At 41.5% G+C, this 22,363-nt stretch overlaps 1 protein-coding gene across 1 annotated transcript; it reads left to right on the forward strand.

Moving 5' to 3' along the window:
- Window positions 1–3,688: 3,688 nt before the first annotated feature.
- On the forward strand, window positions 3,689–22,032 carry LOC134375661 (death-inducer obliterator 1-like). Its single transcript, XM_063094307.1, is given in 14 exon segments — window positions 3,689–4,524; window positions 5,285–5,606; window positions 7,566–7,778; window positions 11,013–11,226; window positions 16,274–16,718; window positions 16,858–17,017; window positions 18,172–18,288; window positions 18,432–18,482; window positions 18,485–18,538; window positions 18,803–18,938; window positions 19,175–19,679; window positions 19,965–20,118; window positions 20,819–20,908; window positions 21,811–22,032. Coding segments are annotated over 14 exon segments (3,519 nt in total).
- The last annotated feature ends 331 nt before the right edge of the window (window positions 22,033–22,363 follow it).

The raw sequence follows: 22,363 nt of genomic DNA on the forward strand, positions 1-22,363 counted from the left end.
TTTAAATTCAGTACATTCAGTCTTACCCTACAGTTTGTTTACTTTCCTAGTTTCAGAGAAGCCCACCTTTCTCTTCCTATTGAGAAAAAAAGTGTTAATATGGTGTGATTGACCATGTTCCCCATGTAATGTGCTGGGTAGTGGGTAGAGTGATACACTAATTCTAAGTTGTGCTAGAAATTTAACAACTTTTTGTTTTACTTTGCCTTGGTATACATATATTTTTATTTCACAAGCTAACTGAAATTTTATATTAGATTCCCAGTGTTGAAGAAATTATAAAAAGATATCAATTTTGCATATGTGGAATGATCCCATCTGTTCTGAATATGTCCTTTATCTCATTCTACTTAACAGAAATTACTATATTTTTTCTGATTATTCAGAACTTAAATCCATAAACATGTTTTCAGATTAATATAGAATTTGAATTTTTAAAACTGGTTTTTCATTCCTGAGAACATTGCTTTTATAAATATTCAGTCTTGTGAAATATAAAAATGTATTTCCAGGTAGTTTCTGAATTCTTGAAGCAGGCATTTTGAGGGTAGGTTTACTAAACTGAAAAGATTATGTGACCGTGATGATGTCATTGGGCTAATCAATGAACACTAAATGGTCACCATCTCTTTAAAAGGATGAGGCGGAATGTTTTCCTCTCTGTTCCGAGGTCACCAGGGAGACCACAGTTAGAGGTGGCAGCTGGAGCAGGTGAGAAGGTAGGAGGTGGTAAGCACTGCTCAGGAGGGTGGGCTCTGGGGCAGATGTGCTAGAAAAAGGTAGATATTCAGGTCCTACCTAGAAATAAAAGCATCTCAAGTGAGTGTTTAGGTGTGACTATTGAAAGAGGATCTGAAGGAGAAATGTTATTTAAGTACACATAGATTAACTGTGCCACATTGATGTTTAGTAATTGTAAACATTAGTCTTCTAAAGATTTTCTTAGTTTTTTGATTAAAATGATGACATAGCTACAATATTATGAGTTTTTGAATAGTTATATTCATATACAATTTTGTTCAGCCTTTTCACCTTTTGTTCGTGTTTCTCTGCTCTGTGCTGGGTTTTGTTGAGCTGAGTTCACCTCTGAAGCAGGCTTATACTTGGAAAGAAGGAGATGTCTGATGGCTGACCTCTGAGCCTTCATCTTCTGTGCCTCTGCCAGCCCTCCTGGGCAAACCCAAGATTGTCCGCTCCTTCCCGGCCTCTCTAAGTCCCTTCTCTCTGAGTGTACTGGTAATATCTGCCTTTCTGTGATAAAGTCCTTAAAGAGGGTGTTATGTGCTTTTTTCTAACTCCCCAGATGTATTTGTGGGTAACATAATGTACATTCACATATAAGATCACTTGGAAAGTGTAGTGCCTTTTTATTTTAAAACTACTGATATGTGGCTTTAGTTACAGTTATTTAAGAGTTATAAAAAATTATTTTTTAATTTTCTTTTAGTATCTCTAGATAAAGTGAGATGTTGAAAATATGAATCCTGTTACTTGTGAACAGTGACCAACAACAACGGTGTTGTGAGGCCTGGCTGTCTACTTGAACCAAGAGATTTTGTCAGCTAGGTTTTTGGGGTTTTTTTTGTTTGCTTTTTGTTTTTTGTTTTGTATTTAGGATTCCAGCAAAAAAAGTATCCAAGCTTTCATTATTGGGTTTGTAATGTATCAGTACTGTTAAATGGTAATAACTAAATTTTAACTTAATAAGTTTGTGTCTTCTGTTAATAAAGTGGGATTTATTTGTAAGGAGATTGACATAATGGAACATTCATATTTATTTGAAATATTCTAAACTTTTGCCTAAAGTTTTCATTTGAAAATCATCTGTTAAGAATTAGGTTTACATGCTAACACCAAGGTCAGTGGTTTGGATCCCCTTACCGGCCAGCCACCCAAGAAACAAACAAAAAGAATTTGATTCACAGCGTCCCTTTATTCCTCCTACAGAAAGCTTTCCCCACAGAGGCAGGTCCCAGTGGTAGAGGTACTGCTTCCACATGCCCTTCTTGGTGCAGGCTCCTCAGACTGCATCTTTAGTAGAAATTCAAAGTGTTATAAGAAAATTGGGACTTGACTTTCTTTTAAAATGTCTATCAAATTTACTGCAAGTTTGCTGATTTGTGTAAGCAAAGAAACTGTTTCACAAAAAGTAAAATATTTAGCAAGAATGAATAAACAATTGTAATTTAGCGTTGTATTATAATTATCTATTACAAGTATAATGTAGTATACTGTAGTATAGTAACAGCTCTGCTGTATGTACTGATAAGGAGCATGTCTTTGCTTTTTGTGTTATTTCTCACATTTCAAACCTATGACCTTTTCAGTTCAGCATTGCCTCCTAGATGAGAGCAGCTCAGTGTGATTTGCCCAGTGTCCCCAGCTGGCATGGTAAGCCCCCCTTTGTGTTGCCACCATCACAGAGGATCCTCTGCACACTACTGGGGGCCTGGGGTTTCCATGCTGATGCAGGGTCAGTGTTGGTGCCTGGTTTAGTTTAGCCATGTTGGGGCATAAAGGAAGGGGTGTGGTCCATGCCTCACCAGTTTCTGGGTGACTGAGGAGTGTGTGGGTCAGGTTTGCAGTCAGGCAGCACCTACAGCTGGATAGGAAACTGGGAAGTGACAACATTTAGATGGAAGCAAAAAGAAAAATTTAGGTTGCAAGTGATCTTAAGTTGTGTGTTTTATGTTTTTAAGGTTTTCATTTAATACCTGTCTGTTCCCTCAGGTGGAACATCGCAGAAACCAGAATCATTAGCATTTAAATGTGATTAAAGCTGGACAGCTTGGAAAAGAATTCTCATGGTATGTACTGTTTTTCAGGTTTTGTTGTTTTAAACAAGAGCAAAAGTTTCACAAACATGATCCTCTAGAACCTATTAGAAAGTGAAAAAAATAGAGAAAAGTGTTATACTTTAAAGCTATTGCCTAGGTTCATATTTTCTAAGTGTCTCAGTTATCTGTTGCTGTTGACAATATCCCAGAAACTCAGTGTACTAAAACAATGCCTGTTTGTTATCTCTCAACGTTGTGGAATCTAAGCAGTGCTTCTCCCACATGGCACCCAAGGGGATCACTCAGAGTTCAGCCAGCAGGAAGGCTGGTATGGAGGGTCCAAGAGCAGCATCCCTCCTGGTCCTGGGTCAGGGCAGCTAAAGGCCAGGGCTCAGCTGGTCCTCTCCCCTACATGTAATCTCCAGCAGGGTGGTCTGCAGCCTAGGACTCCAGAGCCAATTAGATGTGGCTAGTCCCCTTGCTGGCTGGCTGTCGACCTCACTCTGTGATCATGTCTTTACCAAACTTGTGCTGGAGCTTATTTCCTTTGTTCCCTGATCCCTGTTTTGTAAAGCCCTGTCCTTAGCAGGTAAATGGCAGCAGGACACATTTGAGTTGCTGACTGTTTTTTCCTACCAAACATTACATATGTAACTATTAAAGTTTCTTTAATGAGTCTCCTGAAATCATCTTATGTGCCACACTTCACGTGCCACACTTCATGAAACACTGGTCAACAGGGCTTACTTCATGCATAGTCCCACATCTTGTAGGTAGAGGATTGTTCCATTTCATCCTGTTCTTATTTACATTTTGGCAGGTTGTGCTCCCTCTTGTGTGTGGTTGAGGTTGTGTCATCTTTTTGCTCAGTGGCTTGCTGGTCATGATGTGATTACATTTTCTCATTAGGTATGGAAGGTAAAGGTGACCTGCGCAGTGAGGACGCACCTGAGATGATCAAACCCACAAGGAAAGCCTTCATCAAAACCAAGGGATTCGGAAGAACAACTGTTGCTAAGCGAGAGAGTGTGGGAGATGTGGAGGCAGGCTCACAGGGGCAGCAGCCCCCACGGCAGCACAGCCTGGCCTTGGGATGCAGTGGGACGTGGCCACAGTGCACCGAGCCAGTGGAGGAATCCCTTACAATAGTTCAGTGCCAAGGAAGGAAGAACGCTCATGTCTCCTTTGAAGATTCCAGTGAGCCAATGTCTTGTCCAGTCCCAGATGTTGAAACTGCCTTGGAAGGGAGGATAGGAAGTACCTCTGAGATGAAAAGTGGCCCCCACTCTGGTTCCTTGAGTGTACAGGAGCGACCTGCCTCTTCTGGAAAGGCCAGAGGAAGCAAGGAAAAGGAGGACACCTCCGACAATGACAGTGATGGCCTGACTTTGAAGGAGCTTCAGAATCGCCTTTGGAGAAAGCGAGAGCAAGAGCCACCTGACAGGCCCCTGAATGGCATCCAGAATCACCTAAGAAAGAAGCATCGAGAGGAGAATCCCACAGACACTGTGCATGTCAAGGCAGGAAATACTGTCGAGAATGCTCTGCCCAGCAAGCAAGAGCCAGAGACTGTCCAGAGGGTTGTGTCCCAGGCAGTGACCGATGACCAAGAGAGTCAGCGGGAGAGGACAGCAGCTCAGCAAGTGAAAGGTGAAGAGAGCAGGGACTCGGGCAAGCCTAAGCCTGAATGTGAGCTGCACGACCCCAACACCCTGGACTGCATGTGTCTCCAGCCTCGTAACAACAGGTGGGTCATGGGAGGACAGGGATGGGCTGCCCCAGCTTTAAAAGAAATCCGGGTGATGAGAATAGTGTTTATATTTGTTTTGATTTTAAATGTTACAAAGCTAGGCTGGATGAATAATTTGTTTATTCAAAAAAGACGAACTCATCATTATCAAAAAAGGAATGAAAGGCCTGCCTAGAGCCACCCCTCCCCTGTGGTAGCCACCCAACATGTGGCTGTTTATAGTCAAAGTGATGAGCATGGGAGGAGGTGAGAAGCTCCCTGCCCCCACCCAGCCATGTGCAGCCAGTGGCTGCCGAGTACCCCACACGTGGTCTCAGTAATCTGTCAGAGAGTGCTCCCATAGACTGTTCCTTGGGAGACAGCGGAGGGCCAGGTGCAGACTGGTGGAACCCCATTGTGGACATGGGGGCAGCTCAGAGTCTTCGCTAGACTTTGGTGTTAAGGAATCTCTATTGGCTTGTTGGTGGGACAAAGGCATCACTGCTGTTTTGAGGAGACATATACTGAAGTAGTTAGGGTACAATGCCTGGAAAGCCTATAGCTCACTCCAGCCAAAAAAGGATACACAAATTTAGTTGAATGTTAGTAAAATCAGTAGAGGGACATATGTGTTCTTTGTTCCGTTCTCTGTACTTTTATGTACATTTGCATTTTCTAAGCAATAGAATGTTAAAACCTATTGGACTTCTTAATTTGTCAAAAAGTAAGTGTTTGTCCCTCACGTCCCATTCCTAATATCATTATTTTATGATTTCAGGTTTATGAGTTGCTGTGACCGATGTGAAGAACGGTTTTGTGGCAATTCTGGGGGCGCTTCTCAGGCTCGAGGAAGGCTTCTGGAAAGGAACAGGGAAGATTATATCTGCCCAAACTGCACCGTTCTGCAAGTGCAGGATGAGACTAAGGCAGAAACCACAGACCATCAGGAAACTAAATTTAGACCTGGAGATGCTGATGACACAGAGTTTACAAGTACAGGAACAGTGGAGCAAAAATCTAGTGAAGACCGAAAGATAAAGAGGAGAGTTGAGAAAGCTGCAAATCCAAGTGGCAAGAAAAAACTCAAGCTTTGCCAGCCTGTGAGTATTTTGCCTACTGAGGTAAACATTAAGGGGATGAACTTATGGGTTCCAGACTTGCTATTGGTAGAAATATCAAGGTTGGGAAAGTTTCTATCTTGAAATAAGCTAATTTCTACCAAGACAGGTGCTGCATCTGGGTGGGGCTTCCTGAGCTCTGCCCCCATCTCCTGCCCACACCATCTGGACAAGCATCTGTACCTACCTCATCAGCTGTTGTGCACTTAATTCTTAACAATCACTTTTATTTCCATGTTCTTGATGTTACTTATGTATTTTATGTGTATCAGCAGCATTGTTTTTGAATTGCTGAAATGCGTGTGCCCTCCTGTCCACCCACACACACCATCTCGAGCTGCCTTGTGGTTCTTTTGCCATCTTGGTGTGGGAAGCCCTGAGTGGTCTTGGTGCCTGCATCAGTCTGACCCTCACTATTCTTGGCTCAGTGTGTCATTTCTCTGCCTTGTGGCTATTTCCTTGACACTCCTTCCTACCTGGTTTTTATGTCCCTCTGGGACTGTGATTCTTCATCATTTTTTCCACATATGTCAGCTTCTGCTGTTGAGGAGAGATGTCACATAATCATAATCTCCATTCCAGTGCCCATGAGGGGACATGACTCAGAGCATGTTTCACTCTGGGCCTTCCTGAGTCCCTGGCCCACCCCTACCCTGGCAGCTTGTCCTCTAACTGGGGCCAACCAAACAGGAGGCTTTGAGGTTGCTGTGTCTCAAAGCATCTCTGCCTTATGAACACTCTTGCACTGTTAGCTGCAAGGTGGAAGTGCAAGGACTGAGCCATTTAAATAAATGTGCCATGAAAGTATTAAGAGTGACTAAATGGAAATATGACACTACTGTTAAAATCACAGTCATTAAGAAAAATTAATAGGAAAATTTCTCCATTTCATCTTTATCATCAATGTGTTTTACTTAAGCTTATATAAAACTTTATTCTAAGTAAAACAGATTCTGTGGAAGAAAAGTAACTATGTTAATTATTTAATTTGAGAAATAAGTTTTCACTTAAGTACATTTGAGGGATGCCTTCATGTGTATTTTAGTCTTGACCATCAAAACAGAAGCAACCAAGTGTACATCTTGTGATGTATTAGGTTTTTGTTACTATATACCACACTACCTCAAACTTAGCTTAGAACATCACACATTTATGGTTTCAGTTTCTGTTGTTCTCAAGCCTGGGCATGACTTCACTGGGCCCTCTGATTGGGATCTTAACAGGACTGCAGTCAGGCTGTGACTCTTGTCTCATCAGAGGCTCAGCAGGGGAAAGATCCCCTTCCAGAATCCCTCATGCTGTTCAGTATATAAGTATGTCCCATGCAATTTTTGTGGCATACTTATATAATATTTTTTGTTTGTTTATCTGAAATCCAGATTTAGTTGTGTGTCCCGTATTTTATCTAGCAGCTGTACTCAGATCCTAAAGTTGGTTGGCCTTCCCAAAGCAGGGTAGCTTATTTCACAATCAGCAATGGAGTCTCCTCTCTTTAGGAAAGGCCAGTTTCTCTCTTAAGGGTCCTTTCTGGTCATCTCATTTGGGACCTTGCTTACCTGTGCAATTACTGCACGTTTGCCCTATAGGAGAACCTGATTGTGGGTATGAAATCTCATCGTGTGCATGGACCTTGCTCGTGCTCAAGATGGAGGGAATTATACAGAGCATATGTACCAGCGGCAGGTGTCCTAAGGGTCACCTTAGAGTTCTGCCCACTACAGATGGTTTGAAGGACAGTTAAAATGTGAATACCTTGCCTCGGGGAAATACACTCATGTAGTTTGAATAAGTAAAGATAGGATTTTATTCATATTAAAAATATTATTGACATCTCTTAATTAAAAACAGTGAGCTTGGTACTACACATAGTGATTTTACACAGCACTTTAACTGCTGAAATTGGCAAGCACACTGTCTGAAGCTCCCTGTTTTGCTCTGCAGGTGGTAGAGGCTCCAGGCACCTCCAAGTGTACCAGACCTGGGCGCTCCACTGTGGTGCAGCCCAACCTGGCCTACTGCAGCAAGGACCGCATTCTTACACATGCTGCAGCTACTATGAAATGCTTAAGTTCAGGCAAAGAACAGAAGCCAAAACCTAAGGAGAAGATCAAGATGAAGCCAGAGAAGCTCCGTCTTGCACAGTATAGTGTTCAGGTAAGTTGACTCAGACCACCCTTTGAACAATTGGAGCAAAATTTGTGTAACAGTGTTTCCCCCTGAGACTTGTTTTTTTATTTATTTGTAGAATGTAAGGGAAAGCAGATACAGATGTACTGCAGATAGTATCACCTTTACCTTTGTCTTCCACCTTTTCCACCTATTTTTTTTCATAACCCATTAGCTGAAATTCAGTCATATAAATGCAGTAAAGCAAAAGCAGCTAACTCACTGCTGCATGGAGAACATAAGACTTCAGGACACTGGCAGCAGTCTTGAATAAAAGAGTTGGTAGTCACCCGATGGAGTTTGTATAGAGAGTAGACACACAGGGCAGTTGGGAGGGAGGTGAGCTCTGGACAAGTCTGTGTTCTTCATTTGAGACCTCACTCACAAGATTGTTTGTTTATTATTTTTATTCATTTATTTTTAATAGACTTTACTTTTTAGAGCAGTTTTAGGTTCACAGCAATATTGAACAGGAAGTACAGAGATTTCCCATGTATACCCCTGACCCACACATGTGTAGCCTGTCCCATTAGCAACATTGCCCAAAAAAGTGGTACATTTGTTACAATTAATGAAACGGATTTATACATCAGCGTCATCCAAAGACCACAGTTTACATTAGAGTTCACACTTTTTTGTGTATTCTGTGGGTTTGGACAGATGTTTAATGATGTATGTCTACCATGATACTGTCACAGAATTTCATTGCCTTGAAATCCTCTCTACCTATTCATCCATTCCTCCTCCATAACCTCTGGTCTTTTTACTGTCTCCATAGCTTACCTGTTTTTATTTATTTACTTATGTTTTATTTTTTGCTAAAAGAGAAGTTTATTTAATATAAATACATATATTAGTAAAAAAGAAAGATCTCAAATCAGCAATCACCTTTGCACCTCAGGAAACTAGAAAATGAAGAGCAAACTAAGCCCAGACCAAGCAAAGAATGTAAATAATAAAAATTAGAGTATAGAAAATGAAACAAAATAGAAAAAAATGTAGGGAAAATCTATGAAAGTAAATGTTGGTACTTTGATGAGATCCATAAAATTGGCAAACCTTTGTCTAGGTAGACTAAGAAAAAAGAAAACTCAAATAACTAAAATCAGAAATGAAAGAGGGGTCATTACAATGAAATTTACAGAAATCAAAAGGGTTATAGGAGAATACTATGCATAATTGTTGGTCAACAAATTAGATCATCTAGATGAAATGAATAAATTTCTTGAAACACATCACCTACCAAGACTGAATTTTGTAAGAAGCAGTTTCAACAGAACTATGGCTAGTAAGATGGGTGATTACTATTTTTTGAATTGCTGGTGTAGGACTCCCTTGAGGATTTCTTACAGGGCTGGTGACATGGTGATAAACTCCCACAATTTTTGTCTGGAAAATACACTATTTCTCTCTCATTTCTGAGGGATAGCCTTACAGGATATGGTGTGCTTCTCTGGCAGTTTATTTCTTTTAGTATTTTCAGTATGTCATCACATTTCCTTCTGTCCTGCAGAGTTACTGTTGAAAAGTTTGCTGTTAGTCTGATAAGGGCTCCCTTATAGGTGACTTGATGCTTTTCTCTTGCTTCTTTTAAAATATTCTCTGTCTTTGAGCTTTGCCAGTTTGACTACTTACTGTGTGTCTTGGAGAGGATTATTGGGGTGAATCTGTTTGGGGATCTTTGAGCTTCCTGGGTCTGGAGGTCCATGTCTCTCCCTGTTCCTGGGAAGTTTACCATTATTATTTCATTGGATAGGTTTTCCATGCCTTTTCATTTCTCCTCCTCTTCTGGAACACCCATGAGTTGAATTTTTGTGTGCCTAAGGTTGCCTTGTAGCTCTCTTAGATTTTCTTCCTTTTTTAAAGGTTTTTTTTCTTTTCTTTCTTTCTTTTTTCTTTTTTTCCTGCCTGGGTAATTTTTAAAACGCTCATCTTCAAGATAAGAAATCATTTCTTCTGCTTGTTCTATCCTGCTGCTTAAGGCTATTCACTGTGTTATTTCGTTGAGTGAATCTTTCAGTTCCATGAGTTCTGATCATTCTTTTATAAGATATTAATCTCTTTGTAAATTTCCTCCCTTATATCATAGATTTTTTTTCTCATTTTTTAATGTTGTCTGAGTCTTCTCTTATGTCAGTGTGTTCCTTTAAGATTGTTGCTCATAATACCCCTTACGTCCTTGCAAGGGTTTCTTCCTATATACAGTCTGGTATTGCTGAGTTACTGTATTCTTTTGGTGGTGTCATATTTTCTTGGATTTTCATATTTCTAGTATCTCTATATTTATGTCTGGTCATCTGTTAGAGAATAGTTGCTGCTGCTTCTGTTACTCTGGAGTGGGCTTTGAAGAGAAGGCTGTACTCTTCTTTTTCCACACTCCACTGGTGTCAATGCCGTTAGGTATCTGGTAGGCTGTCTGCATGACAGCTGTGATACTGTGGTGGTCTTGAGCTGCTTTTGCAGCAGCCATGGCTGTGGTAGTGGCTGTGGTGGCCCACCCATGTGGAAGGGGTTTTTTAGTGTGCTCCGTGTCTGCTTCCAGGCAGGAGATGCTGCCCTCAGGTCCTGCCTTGGACTCCAGGTATGCTCTGCTTCTTGCCTGCTTCCAGGTGGATGAGGCTGCCCTTGGTACTCTGTGGAATTTGGGGAGAATTCAGGGATTGCTGGAAATCACAGGTTCTTCTCTCAGGCCTGTCCTGGGGCTCAGGTTGATGTTACATTTATGACAAGCAAAGTGTAACTAACACTGCTTGGAGAGTTTTCTTGATTATTTTCAAATGCTTATTTTACTTTTAGGTGACTTAATTTTTAAAGTTGGTAGTTTTAAATCATAGAACTGACAAAGAAGTGGTTGCTGCTGCACCCAGGAGGAAAATGGCTGCACCAAGCATGCCCTGGGCCTGGCAGAGGATAAAGAAACATCATTTGTGCTCTTCGCGCATCCTGTGTCACTGCTTTCATACCTCAGCAAGGTTACAGGGGGTCCTGTGTCAGGGATCTTCTTGTCACTCAAAAAGTTGGAATCCTGAATAAGAGGTGGGAGTGCTAAGTGTTAGCTCAATGTGCAAAGGTAGCCAGACTGCTGCTAGGCAAATGTGGTGTGCAGACTCAGGGTAGATGACCCAAAGAAGGTATAGGATTATGACCTTCCTTTCTCAGTGAAATGAAGTGGAGGTGTACTTTCTGGCCTTCTTAATAATTGGGGTTTTACTTATTATCCAGGGAGGCATTAAAAGCTCTTCTCTGCATGAGAGACCAGCTCCAGAAAAAAAAGAAGGCACAGTGAAGAAGGCGGTGGTGGCTTTTTCTAGGAGCAAATCCCTCGGGAAGGAGACAACTTGTGAAAGCAGCATGCCGTCCTGGGCAAGCAACCACAATTACAGTGCAGTAAAGCTGGAAAAGACTTCCACTGTCTCGTCATCACTGTTGTGCAAACGTATGTATCACCTGGGGGCTGGCCTCCTGGACCCCTCCCACTCTTTCCAGATAGCCATTTCCTGAGCCTGTCCAGGACTGGGGGTTACAGTTGTGTTTTAATGCTGTTCATAAACACTGGCTGCACCATCAGTGCTGGAAGGGAATGCCCATGTGCAAGATGCCTCCTGACACTGATGATCTATCTCTAATCTCTTGGGACTTCCAGTTAGTGTTTTCCAAAAAGGTGTACAAACCTCATTAGTAAATGTTTCACCTTGATGATTAAGTTTTTAAATCTGTTTTCCTTATCAGGCTCTGATAAGCGTTTGTATTGTCTTCAGCAAAATCTGAATAGATAGACTGCCCAGCATTTAAAACTCCTCATTGTCCAGACATCAGTTAATCTTCTTACAGCCCATATGAAACTTAAGTTTTCCCACATGATCCAATCTCAGCACATAAAATCAGCACTTTTTTTTATATGTTCTGTGAACCTCTTCAAATTAGTGTTGCATCTCGTATTCAACTTAGGTATGCTTTTCAGGAGTTAAGTTTAACTCTGACTGGACAGGTGGGAGTTTTTTCATGTCCTACTCATATACTACACACCCAGATAACATGCATTTGAATTTTGAAGGGCATTTACTGCTGCTCTGTAGATCCCACAGTGAGTGAGGGGTGTGCTTGCCCATGTGGAACCGCAGGGTGTCCTCACTAAAGAGAAAGTGCTGAGAATTCTAAGTGTGACTGGTTTCCTGGCTTATTTCTTAAGCTATTATGAAAGATCAGACTATTGAAGGTCATACCCTGGCATACATTTCAAATTAATGTAATGAGGATATTCCAAATAGATCCATTAAACCCGATGAGATCACGCAGCTTGTTGATTCGATCATGCATCTTGTTTCTGAGACTAATGCTGCACCATTAAATTAAAAATTTAAATTCAATCCATCTGATACATTTTATTCTATCATAAAACTATGGTCAAATCAGTTCTTATTTATGGTGTTCATAGTGCATTTTGTGCCTTAAAAAATAAACACCAAAAAGATTAAATAGCCCTAGATTTCAGGATTATAAATGTGTTCTGTGTTTTCCTTTTTATTGTCCTTTGAACACATCACTTGGCGGGGCGGTACTTGTATAGGTAGGTGCTAGATCTATTGTGGTCTATATATGTATATAAAAAAAGTAATTCCTTTTGGTTATGTAAGCAGCCCAAGACGTAAGAAATGGAATCCCAATTGAGTTAACCTGTTACTGTGTTATAATGAATCTCCATACACCTTAGCTTGTTTGAGCTGAGAATTTCAAGCCAGCAAATAGCATGTCTCATATGTTCATCCAATTATAGCACCTGTGCAAAACAGCACTTTTAGAGCCAATGAACAGATGTTAAAATAAGTATCCCATATCTATGAAAGGGATTGGAGCAGTCACTTTTTAACATTATGCTAAAATGCTTTAATTAAATTGATTATATGCACTTAACAGTAAAGGAAAGAAAAACTGGGGGGTATAAATAACCGCAGAAGAGATAATTTGGATGATTAATTTCAGTTTGGTTAGTTTTTCTCTGTGTTGACCAGAATTGGAGAGCTGACCCCAATACTCCAAGTGTGGGGGTTGAGGAGACTGTGCACACTGGAGAGAGGAAAAGATGGGGAAGTAATCTCCTACCTCACTCACTTTTTGAGGGGGGACAGGGATGGATGGAAGTCCAGATCAGAGAGGGTAATTTCTGTACTCATAGGTTTTCTCCTTTGGCCTTTCCCACTTCTTCCATCAGCTTTTCACTGACACTGATATGGCTAATTAACCTTCCCAGCACATCTCTACATCTCAAAATTGAAATTGATTGATATCTAAAATTTATAAGGGACATATATTTTAACTACTTGCTTGTGATCATTTTCTGTTTCCCCAGAAATGTCATTTTTCCAAATGATGATTGGGAGGAGAGTAGGGTCATGGGTAAAATAATTCAAGTTCAATGTGCCTCTGCCTCTCTCTCCCACCAAACATCTCTGACTTTTTGGTAGCAGGGCACATCCTCTGAGTCCTGACAGGTATAGTGGGAGGGGGCAGCATGTACACAGCCCATCATAACTGCACCCCATGAAGACCCTTGTCTCCCTGACTGGCTGCAGAAATGCTTTCAGGGGGCGGGGGTCCTGAGGCTGATATCGGGTCCATTTCCAGTCTGTGTGACTGTGTACATTGTGAGAAGTCCTGTGGTGTAGAGCTGAGCATTGCTGCTGCTTGTGGAGGTGGCCTTGACAACATCCTCTGCTCCCACATGGCTGGTGCTGCCCTCGGTGTGTGGGCACAGGTATAGCTGCTCAGTGAACTGGGCCTTGCTGTGCAGGAAGCTCTCTGCTCCTGCTTAAGGAGGTGCCCTGCCTGTTAAATTATCCTTCACATTCTCAAGGTGATGCGATTAACATGCAATTTTTGTAAATTTTGGGGGGGTGGATTTCTGTATAATTTCCTTAGTTTACAGACACAGTTTGCTTTTTAGTTCTCCCCAAGAAAATGGTGTTTCTCTTGTGTTATTATATCTGTTTGCTTCCATATTGCCTCTCTTTGTTTCCACTGTTTACCCCCCATTACTCAACGCATGAAGTGGGCTAAAAATTCTTTTCTAACGTATTTGTGCTTTATTACAATTTTGGAATGGAAGTTCCTGGTCTTTATATTTACAGACACAATTCCCAGTATATTGGACTCCCTAAAGTCTTGTTAAGTAACTTAAAACATTTGGGATGTGAACAGATTTTAAGTAGAAAACAGATTTCTGCAGTTTAATTCTAGCTGTGGAAGTTGAAAAGGAAAACCTTAATAGCCTGCAGATGTAAACCCAGATAATTGCTTGTGTGAGTTCCCCATCTGAAAGCCTTGTCCTCCCGCTCATGTGTGTGTGCCACGCAGGTGGCCAGGCACAGTGTGAAATGGATCCAGGAGAACATGTGTCCTCAAGGATAAATTCTGGCATTGGCTCCAGAAGAACATTGCATTGAAATCATGAGTAAATTTCCTTTTACTAAAACAAACATATGGTAGAATACCAGATCCCAAGATCGTTTTGTAGAAATTTAAAGCTAGTGGTGGAGGGTGTGTCTGTGGTTTTTTTTACAAGTTGCATAAGCCATTTTCTCTGTCTCTCCCAGAGTTGTCAGTGACAAATAAATGAGGCTGGGAGTAACCAGACATTGTACATCTAAACCAGCATTCTCCTCCCAATTTGACGAAATACCAAAATTTGTTCTGATAAAGGATTTAGCTTGACAGCTGGTTTTTAATGTAATCCACATAGCTGGAATTTTCTTGAAAGCCAATAATGACATTCTTTTTGTATTTAAAGTGTCTTACTTTTAAAAATATTGTTATTAGCATATTCATTATTACAAATCGTGATTTTTCTTTATGCCCTTTACCTGATCCATCATGCCCCAAACTCCCTCCCTCCGTCCCCACATCTCTAGTAACCGTTAGTTTCTTCTGTCCTTCTGAAAGTTCAAGGAATTGTAGTCTTTTCTGTTTCTTTGTTACTTTGCTTCTATGTTTCTTTCTTTCTTAGCACCTAGTTATAAGTGAGAGCATGTGGTATTTATCTATCCTTGTCTGGCTTATTTCACACAACATAATTTTCTCCAGACTCATCCAGGTTGTTACAAATGGCAGAATTTCATTCATTTTTTATAGCTGTGTAGTATTCCATTGTGTACATGTATCACATTTTCCTTATCCAGTCATCAGTCGATGGGCATGGAGGTTGGTTCTATATTTTGGCTATTGTAAATAAACCTGCAGTGAACGTGGGAGTGCAGGTAACCCTTTGAAGTTATTTCCATTTCTTTGGATATATATACAGTAGTGGGATTGCTGGATCATATGGTAGTGCTCTCTGTATTTGAGGAAGCTTCTTTGCTGTTTTCCATAGTGGCTGTGCTAATTTACAGCCCCACCAACGTTGTAGCAGAGTTCTCCTTTCCCCATATCCTCAGTAGCATTTGTTATTAATGGTCTTTTTAATAATGGTCAGTCTAACTGGAGTGAGATGATATCTCGGTGTGGTTTTGATTTGAATTTCTCTGATGACTAGTGATGCTGAGCATTTTTTCATGTACTGTTGCCAAACAAGCATCATCCACTGACATGCCGTCTGCACCAGAGCCCCTGCCTAGCTGAGGGGCTGCAGTTCTGATCTTTGAGTTCTGGTGGACTATATAGGATTATAATGCAATGGGTTCTTTCCTGGCATGTAAAGGTTTTTGTGCAAGTTGGGGGCTTTTGAGGGTTTTTTTTGAGCTTTTGACTATAATCCTTGTTTTAATTAAAAGCACTAATTTACTGTTTACCACATTAATTGAATAATGACTAGAGGGCTTTAAAGGGGGACATTTACAAAGCAACATTATTATGTTGTTGGTTGCCAATTCTTAGTATGGAAACATGATTGACTTTCCCCATCTTGCAAATTCCTCTCACCTTTCCATATTTCATTAATGGCATCACCTACAAGTGACTCGTCTAGTAGGACAGTGTGGCATGTGAACACCCCCCGGCTCAGATGTGGTTGCCACAGAGGTCCACTCGGGGTTGAATGTGCATGTAAGGAGCACGCGTCTGTTTACCCTTCCTGAAAAGAGTTTTGAAACTCAAGTTTACAAAAAAATTGCACTTGAATTCTGTAGTGCTATCCTAAACCTATGTAGGGTATTTTTATTTGTTTTTTTGGTAAAATGAAGTTTGTCCTTCAGTTTTAAAGCTCAACTGAGGAGTAAATTGAGTCTTTGATTATGGAGTTTGTTGGTCAAAGTAAAAGCTTTAATATAATAAAATAATAAAGCATTTTTCTCTCTGAAATAAGCCATAGTCTATAATAAATACTGCTGACAGCCCTTAATTATGCTTCTTTTCTGAATTTTAAGATTTTAAAAATCCTTTTTTCTAGATGTATCCTATTCAGTAATGCCTAGTAAGCTCTTGCTAGTTAAGGGTGGGCGTGCTTTGAAGCCTGTTCTCCTGTGTCACCTGCACACCTGTGCTCTCTCTTGCAGCCAGGAAGGCAGATGGAAGAGCAGAGGAGAAGGCAGCGGTGGCCTCAGCCTCAAAGAGAAAAGCCTCCCCGGGCTGCTTGGTGGGCAAACGACCATCACCAAGACATCTCGCTCCAAAGATGTCTCCTCCATTTGCTAATGTGGCAGCAGCCAAACCGGCCATTAAAAAGGCACCCTCTAGCTTCAAGGGCACCATCTCACAAAAGCCGTGGCTCTCGGGCACCCCATCAGGTGGCACTTCTGCTGTCATGCAGACGGTGGCTTCCAGACAGTTCCCTGCATCTGCTGCTTTGGTTGGAGCCATTGGGAAGCCGGTAACAACTTCTCTTCCTGTGGCCTCTCCAGTCCCAGGACACCTTGGGACCTGGAGCCCTGCCCAGTCACAGCCCAGTTCACAAATTCGGCAGAATATAAGATGCTCCTTGAAAGAGATTTTGTGGAAAAGGTGGGCTGTTGTCCTTGGCTTTTATCTGTGGAAGCTCTTCCATGTATGGCGTGATCATTTTGAGATTGCCCCACTGTTTCAAAAATGTAATGTATCCAAATTCAAGGGTTTTATGTAGTTTCTTTTGCATTCCATTCAGAGTCAGTGACAGTGATGACTTAATCATGACAGAGAAAGAAGTAGGAAACATCGCCCTTCATCTGGAGAAGGAAATGTTTAACTTGTTTCAAGTTACAGATATTCGCTACATGAGAAAATACCGCAGCCTCCTGTTCAACCTCAAGGATCCTAAAAATCAGGTGTGTGTGGTCTCTGTGTACTGCAATATTCCTGACACAGAGGGAAACTTGGTGTCTGTTTTCTATTAGCTGAGTTTCAGAGTCATACATCAAAGAGCATTTGCAACATTTATATTCTTTCCATGAAAGTTAAAAACTATTTTTATCCTCTGTGACACTTCTGTATGCCCCCATGTACTTGGTGTTACTTGCGGATCTTTCTGTTCCCTACCTTAAGTGGACTCTTGTCAGTGATCTCAGTGGCTGAAGTTCATCTTTTATTTCACCAGATTAGCCTCTTCTAAACATTGCAGTGCCAAATCACATGTCCATCCCTTCATTTGCTCTAAAGTAAAGTACAGATTCTTTAATCTAGAATATGGGTGTGTCCATATTCTGGCTACAGACAGCCTTTTCTGCCTTATTTTCTTTTCTCTCATCATCACTTGAGTGAGCCCGACAATTTGGGCTACTTCACAGTAATAATAAGGAACAGCCCCTCCAGTTCTCATCATTTCGATGGGTGCTGCAGGGCAGCTCAGTCCTCATAGCAGCCATGGAGTGGGGGTTGTTCTCCTGCGATGAAAATGGAAATGGAATCTGAGAAGGCTGAGCTGCTTGTCTGGTACAGTCTCTTGCCTCCTGCCTCCAGGGCTCACAGTCTTCTGGTCCTCTGTGTCACTCTCTGAGCTCTTAGCTGTGCAGTAGAACCAGGGTCAGATACTCTGCATCTCAGCGTGGTTAACAGCCCCCCAGCACAAGTCATTTCTTCCTGTCTGTATTCCTAATACTGTATATTTCTGACCTGTATTCCAAATTGTGTACATGATTTTGTTTTTCCTGCGGAGGTGACTTTTTATTTTTTAAAGAAGAATCAGTGCAACATGGGCCTTGCTTGAGTTTGAAACACATGTTTTCTGTGCCTCCATTTGCTCTCAGCTGGGCGGCCTGGCGCGTGCTCTCAAGGGACTGCTTTGGGAGGCAGGTGAGTTCGCGCCTCTGCAGGGCTCTGTGCAGTGCAGCCTTCCATTGAAAGCTTTGGTTTTTGTCCAGTGGTCCTTGAACCTCCAGGCAGAGCTTCTTGTGCTGCTTTGTTGTTTCTGTAGCCTCCACATTAACACACACAGATATTGTTTGAATGAATGGATGAATGAATGAATGATGTTTCTTTATAGGGACTGTTCCGTCGTGTTTTGCGTGGAGAAATCTCTTTGGCAAAACTTGTGAGAATGAAGCCAGAAGAACTTGGATCTAAGGAAATTTCCCAGAGGAAAGAGAAACTGATGACATCTGTGAGTACTGACTCAGAATGGCTGCTTCAGATACCAGAGACTTAACTTTACCAGAAGTCAAATAATACACTGTTTGCAGGAGTGATATGCTTTCCTCCTGGAAAACAAGGTGGAGGGCTTGATTTTTGTCTTTTTTATTTTAGGTGATAGAATCCAGAACTAAATTTTGCCATGAAGGCAAAAAGACTGACAGTAAAAACAGGAAACCATTCCCAGTATAAAAGATTCTACACCCATGTCAGACTTAGGTGTGAGCATTTTGGTATTTTCAGGTTTCAGAAAAGATAGAGTAAAATTTCTCCATTCCAAATGTTTTTAGGTGTCTTAAATTATTGGGCAGGACACTGAGCTTATAACAAATATATATAATTTCATTACTTCTGAAGGACTTGTATCCAGTGGTCCTTTTTTTTTCGTCTACCGGTTCTTCATCACATCCACCTTTTTTCATGTGTGCTGTTAATTTGGAAGTGGCATTGGAAAATAAATGACCTACCTTTTTGTTTTCTTTGAGGAACAGCAAGAATCAGTACAAGCTGTCCCTGAAAAAAGCCCCCAGCCCCTTCTGGACGTCCGTAGCAGTTTGTTGAAAGACACAACAAGCCACCGTGAGGCGCAACTTTTTAATCTAAATTGTAAAATCTGTACAGGTGAGCATAATTTGGGGATAATGTTAAACTGGATTTTGTTTAAAATCACTAATCCTTGTAAAGGTGAGTTTAAACAAACAAACAAAAAGGGTAGAATGGATTTCTGGAGTTCATGAAGTTAGGTCCTCTCTTTGCATTGTTGCTTTTGGGTTCTCGTAAGCAATTATCTGCTCATGAGCACGCTGTGCTCTTGGATGTGTCAGATTTCTCACCATGTCTTTCCTCATCTACCTCAGTTCACATTTCCTCATCAGAAGATGAGCCACCTCTGAAAAAACAGAAATTGTTGGCTTCTGCTAAGAAAGAAGACTTAAAATCCAAGTGTGTCAGCTCTCCATCTGATCCAGTTCCTAACTCAGCTGATGAAGGAACACCAGGAACTCTGCCCAGAAATGCTTCTGAGCCAGACCTGGAAAGTGCTTCTCATCCAAACCTGAAGAGAAAGTATTTCTCTGGGCCCCCAGGAGATGTCATTCCTGAGCTCTCCCCACTGGAAGGCCGTGGGAATGCAGTGATCACCTCGGTCATTATGTCAAGCTGGGACTCCAGGACTGGTCCAAGTGGATCGTGCACAGTCACAGCCTCCACAGCAGCCCAGCCAGACAGTGCCCACGTGGTAGAAACCAAACAAGACACACCAATGCCTGCTTTGACTTCTGTGACGGTGCCCAGGTTCATACTGGCTAAGCCGTCCTCATCCCCTGACCCAGGACACTTGTCAGTTCCATCACAGAATATCAGGTGTGTATTTCAGATATAGTCTGAAAGAGCCAATGAAGTTTTCTTTTGAACTAATGAATGGAGGCAATTGGTGATTTCAACTCTTAATTTTACTCAGAAATACAATTCAGTTTATTTGTTCTTTGACCAAAATGTCTATTTATATCCTTATGATTAAAACATTTAATTGGCAAAAGTAAGCTACCAAAACTTGCAGGAATTTTTACTTTTAAACACATGGTCTTCATTCTTTTGAAATTCTCATTGTACACAGATTTCCTTATTTTTCATGGTTTTGTTTTACAGTGTCTCTGAGTCACATTCCTCTGAAGAAGGAGATACGACCCACTTTTTATCTCAACTGAACACTGTTTGGAAAGGATTTATTAACATGAAAAGTGTAGCAGAATTTGTCACTAAAGCATATCCTGTCTCTGGGTGTTTTGATTATCTCAGTGAGGTTAGTACGAAGAGTATATGTGTGTGTGCTTGTGTGTATGTGTCTTTCACAGGATTTCCTCTACTACAGGTAGACATGTGACACTCTTACGCTGGCTGCCTGGTTACTTAAGTACGTCTGAAAGCAAGATAATGGTTGCCGCAGTGGGCCAGCAGGTTTGCACAGAGCAGAAATTTGAGCAGTGGGGCAGCCCAGTGATCTATTTAGCAGTGATCTGTTTAGCAAGGGCATTTACCACACGTGTGTGCCCAGCCACCAGCATGGCCAGGCGTCTGTAACCTGCATAGTGTGGGTGGCAGGTGTAACCTCCTGATAGGTCTTTCATTTTTCAAAGTTAACAAAGATGGCACTAGAATTTATGACCTTAGGAAGGAGTGGCAAGTCAGTTATCCTGGTAATAACTGAATCATTACTGTATGTGTGTGTGTGTGTGTGTTCACAAAAGATAACATAAAAAGGTTGTGCAGTAGTTTCTAAACAATGCTGTTTGTCAGAAGGTTATTATACCACCTTTGGGTTTGGGAGCTCGTAATCCTGGATGGTAGTTCACCAGTCAGTATTTAATACGGTTATCACCATTTTCCTTGGAATTGTTGTTTTCTTGAAGTTTGGGTTGTTTGGTGCCTTCATGTGACTACATTAGTCTCTTTTTGAACACTAGAGTTTCACAGGTGATTTACTCAAAGTACTTTTTATTTAGGACTTGCCCAACACAATTCACATCGGTGGGAGGATCGCACCGAAGATGGTTTGGGATTATGTTGGTGAACTCAAGTCTTCTGTGTCTAAGGTATCCGCTTATAGTATAGTCTCTGCAACAATGGAACATAGAGCTTATTTAAACATCTTTTTTAACCTTTCATTTTGATGGTTAACAGTTGGAATGTCAGCCTGCAACTTACTAGAAACTTTCAGGTGAATGTTAAAGTAAGTTTATATAGTTACATTCCTGTGTGATGGTGTGTTTGAGAAATACACTGATAGAAGGGTTTTTTTTTCTTTACTGTAGTCATGTCTATATGATTACATTTTAGTAAAAAAAATGTAAAAACTTTATTTCCTCATTTTTATGTTTATTTTTTTATGATTGAAGGAGTACAATGGGAATTTGGAGGTGATCTGGCAAAAGGCACCCAGCCTGGGCTCTTGAATGGGTTTTGATTTTCGGGGAACCCCTGAGGTTTAGCTACAGCTGCGTGTGTCTGTATGTACAGTTTTCCATCAGATTCCCAAGAGGGTTTAGACCCTGTGCCTAGTTTAACCCTCCCATGTGGAGACACACAGGGAATGGCTGCAGATCGTGCAGCTGCTCACCGTGCCCACAGCCGCTGTGCGTGCGGGAAAGCTTACTTTGCTGCAGACGTGGGTAGGCCTACACCTTGCATGGCCTGTGCCTCTCACAGGACAGTTCTCTGAAATTGAGGCTGTGAGTAGAAGTCATTTTAAAGGGTATCCTGCTGAAACCAAGACTTGAGTCAAGAAGTTGGATGCTTGATTGTGAATTTCTTTTACTACTTCATTATTTCATTATTTCAAATGTTGGATAATAAGGCTATGAAAGTCAAAATCAGAATTGCTAAAATCTCCCATTTCAGGCTGTACTTTTGAGGTTTGGGTACAAATTTTAAAGCAGATGCTTTCCTCGGATGGCCACAGGTAAAGTCTTTCCCCTGTCCTCTGTTTGCATTGTAGGAGCTCTGTCTGATCCGCTTTCATCCCCTGACAGAGGAAGAAAAGGTTGCCTATGTTTCTCTCTACTCCTACTTGAGCAGTCGTGGCCGTTTTGGTGTTGTACCTAATAAGACCAGGCACATCAAGAACCTCTACCTCATTCCACTGGGTGCTAAGGACCCTATTCCATCCGCACTCTTGCCCTTTGAGGGACCAGGTAAGCACCAACTTTCTGGGTGGTAATTAGGAACATGTGATACCCACACATATTCTCCTGTGAAATGGAGTCCTGCTGAGTTGGGATCCTGTACGGGCCCCTCCACTTCCTGGACTTGTGTCGGGGGCTGGAATCCATCACTCCCAGCATGGCCCCAGCACCAACTGGAGCCCACTCTTAACACCTGGCATGGGCTTGACTCATGCCAACTTTTTGGAATTAAATGCCCACAGAGGAATTGATTAGTATCAGTATGTAAACCTTGTCCTTGGTTTCTTTTACCATATATGTGGCTTAATTCTAACCACTGAGTCTGAGGCTAGACCTTCCACCATGAACTCAACGGATACAGACATG

Source organism: Cynocephalus volans, chromosome 4, assembly GCF_027409185.1.
Source record: "Cynocephalus volans isolate mCynVol1 chromosome 4, mCynVol1.pri, whole genome shotgun sequence".
Classification (NCBI taxonomy): Eukaryota; Metazoa; Chordata; class Mammalia; order Dermoptera; family Cynocephalidae; genus Cynocephalus; species Cynocephalus volans.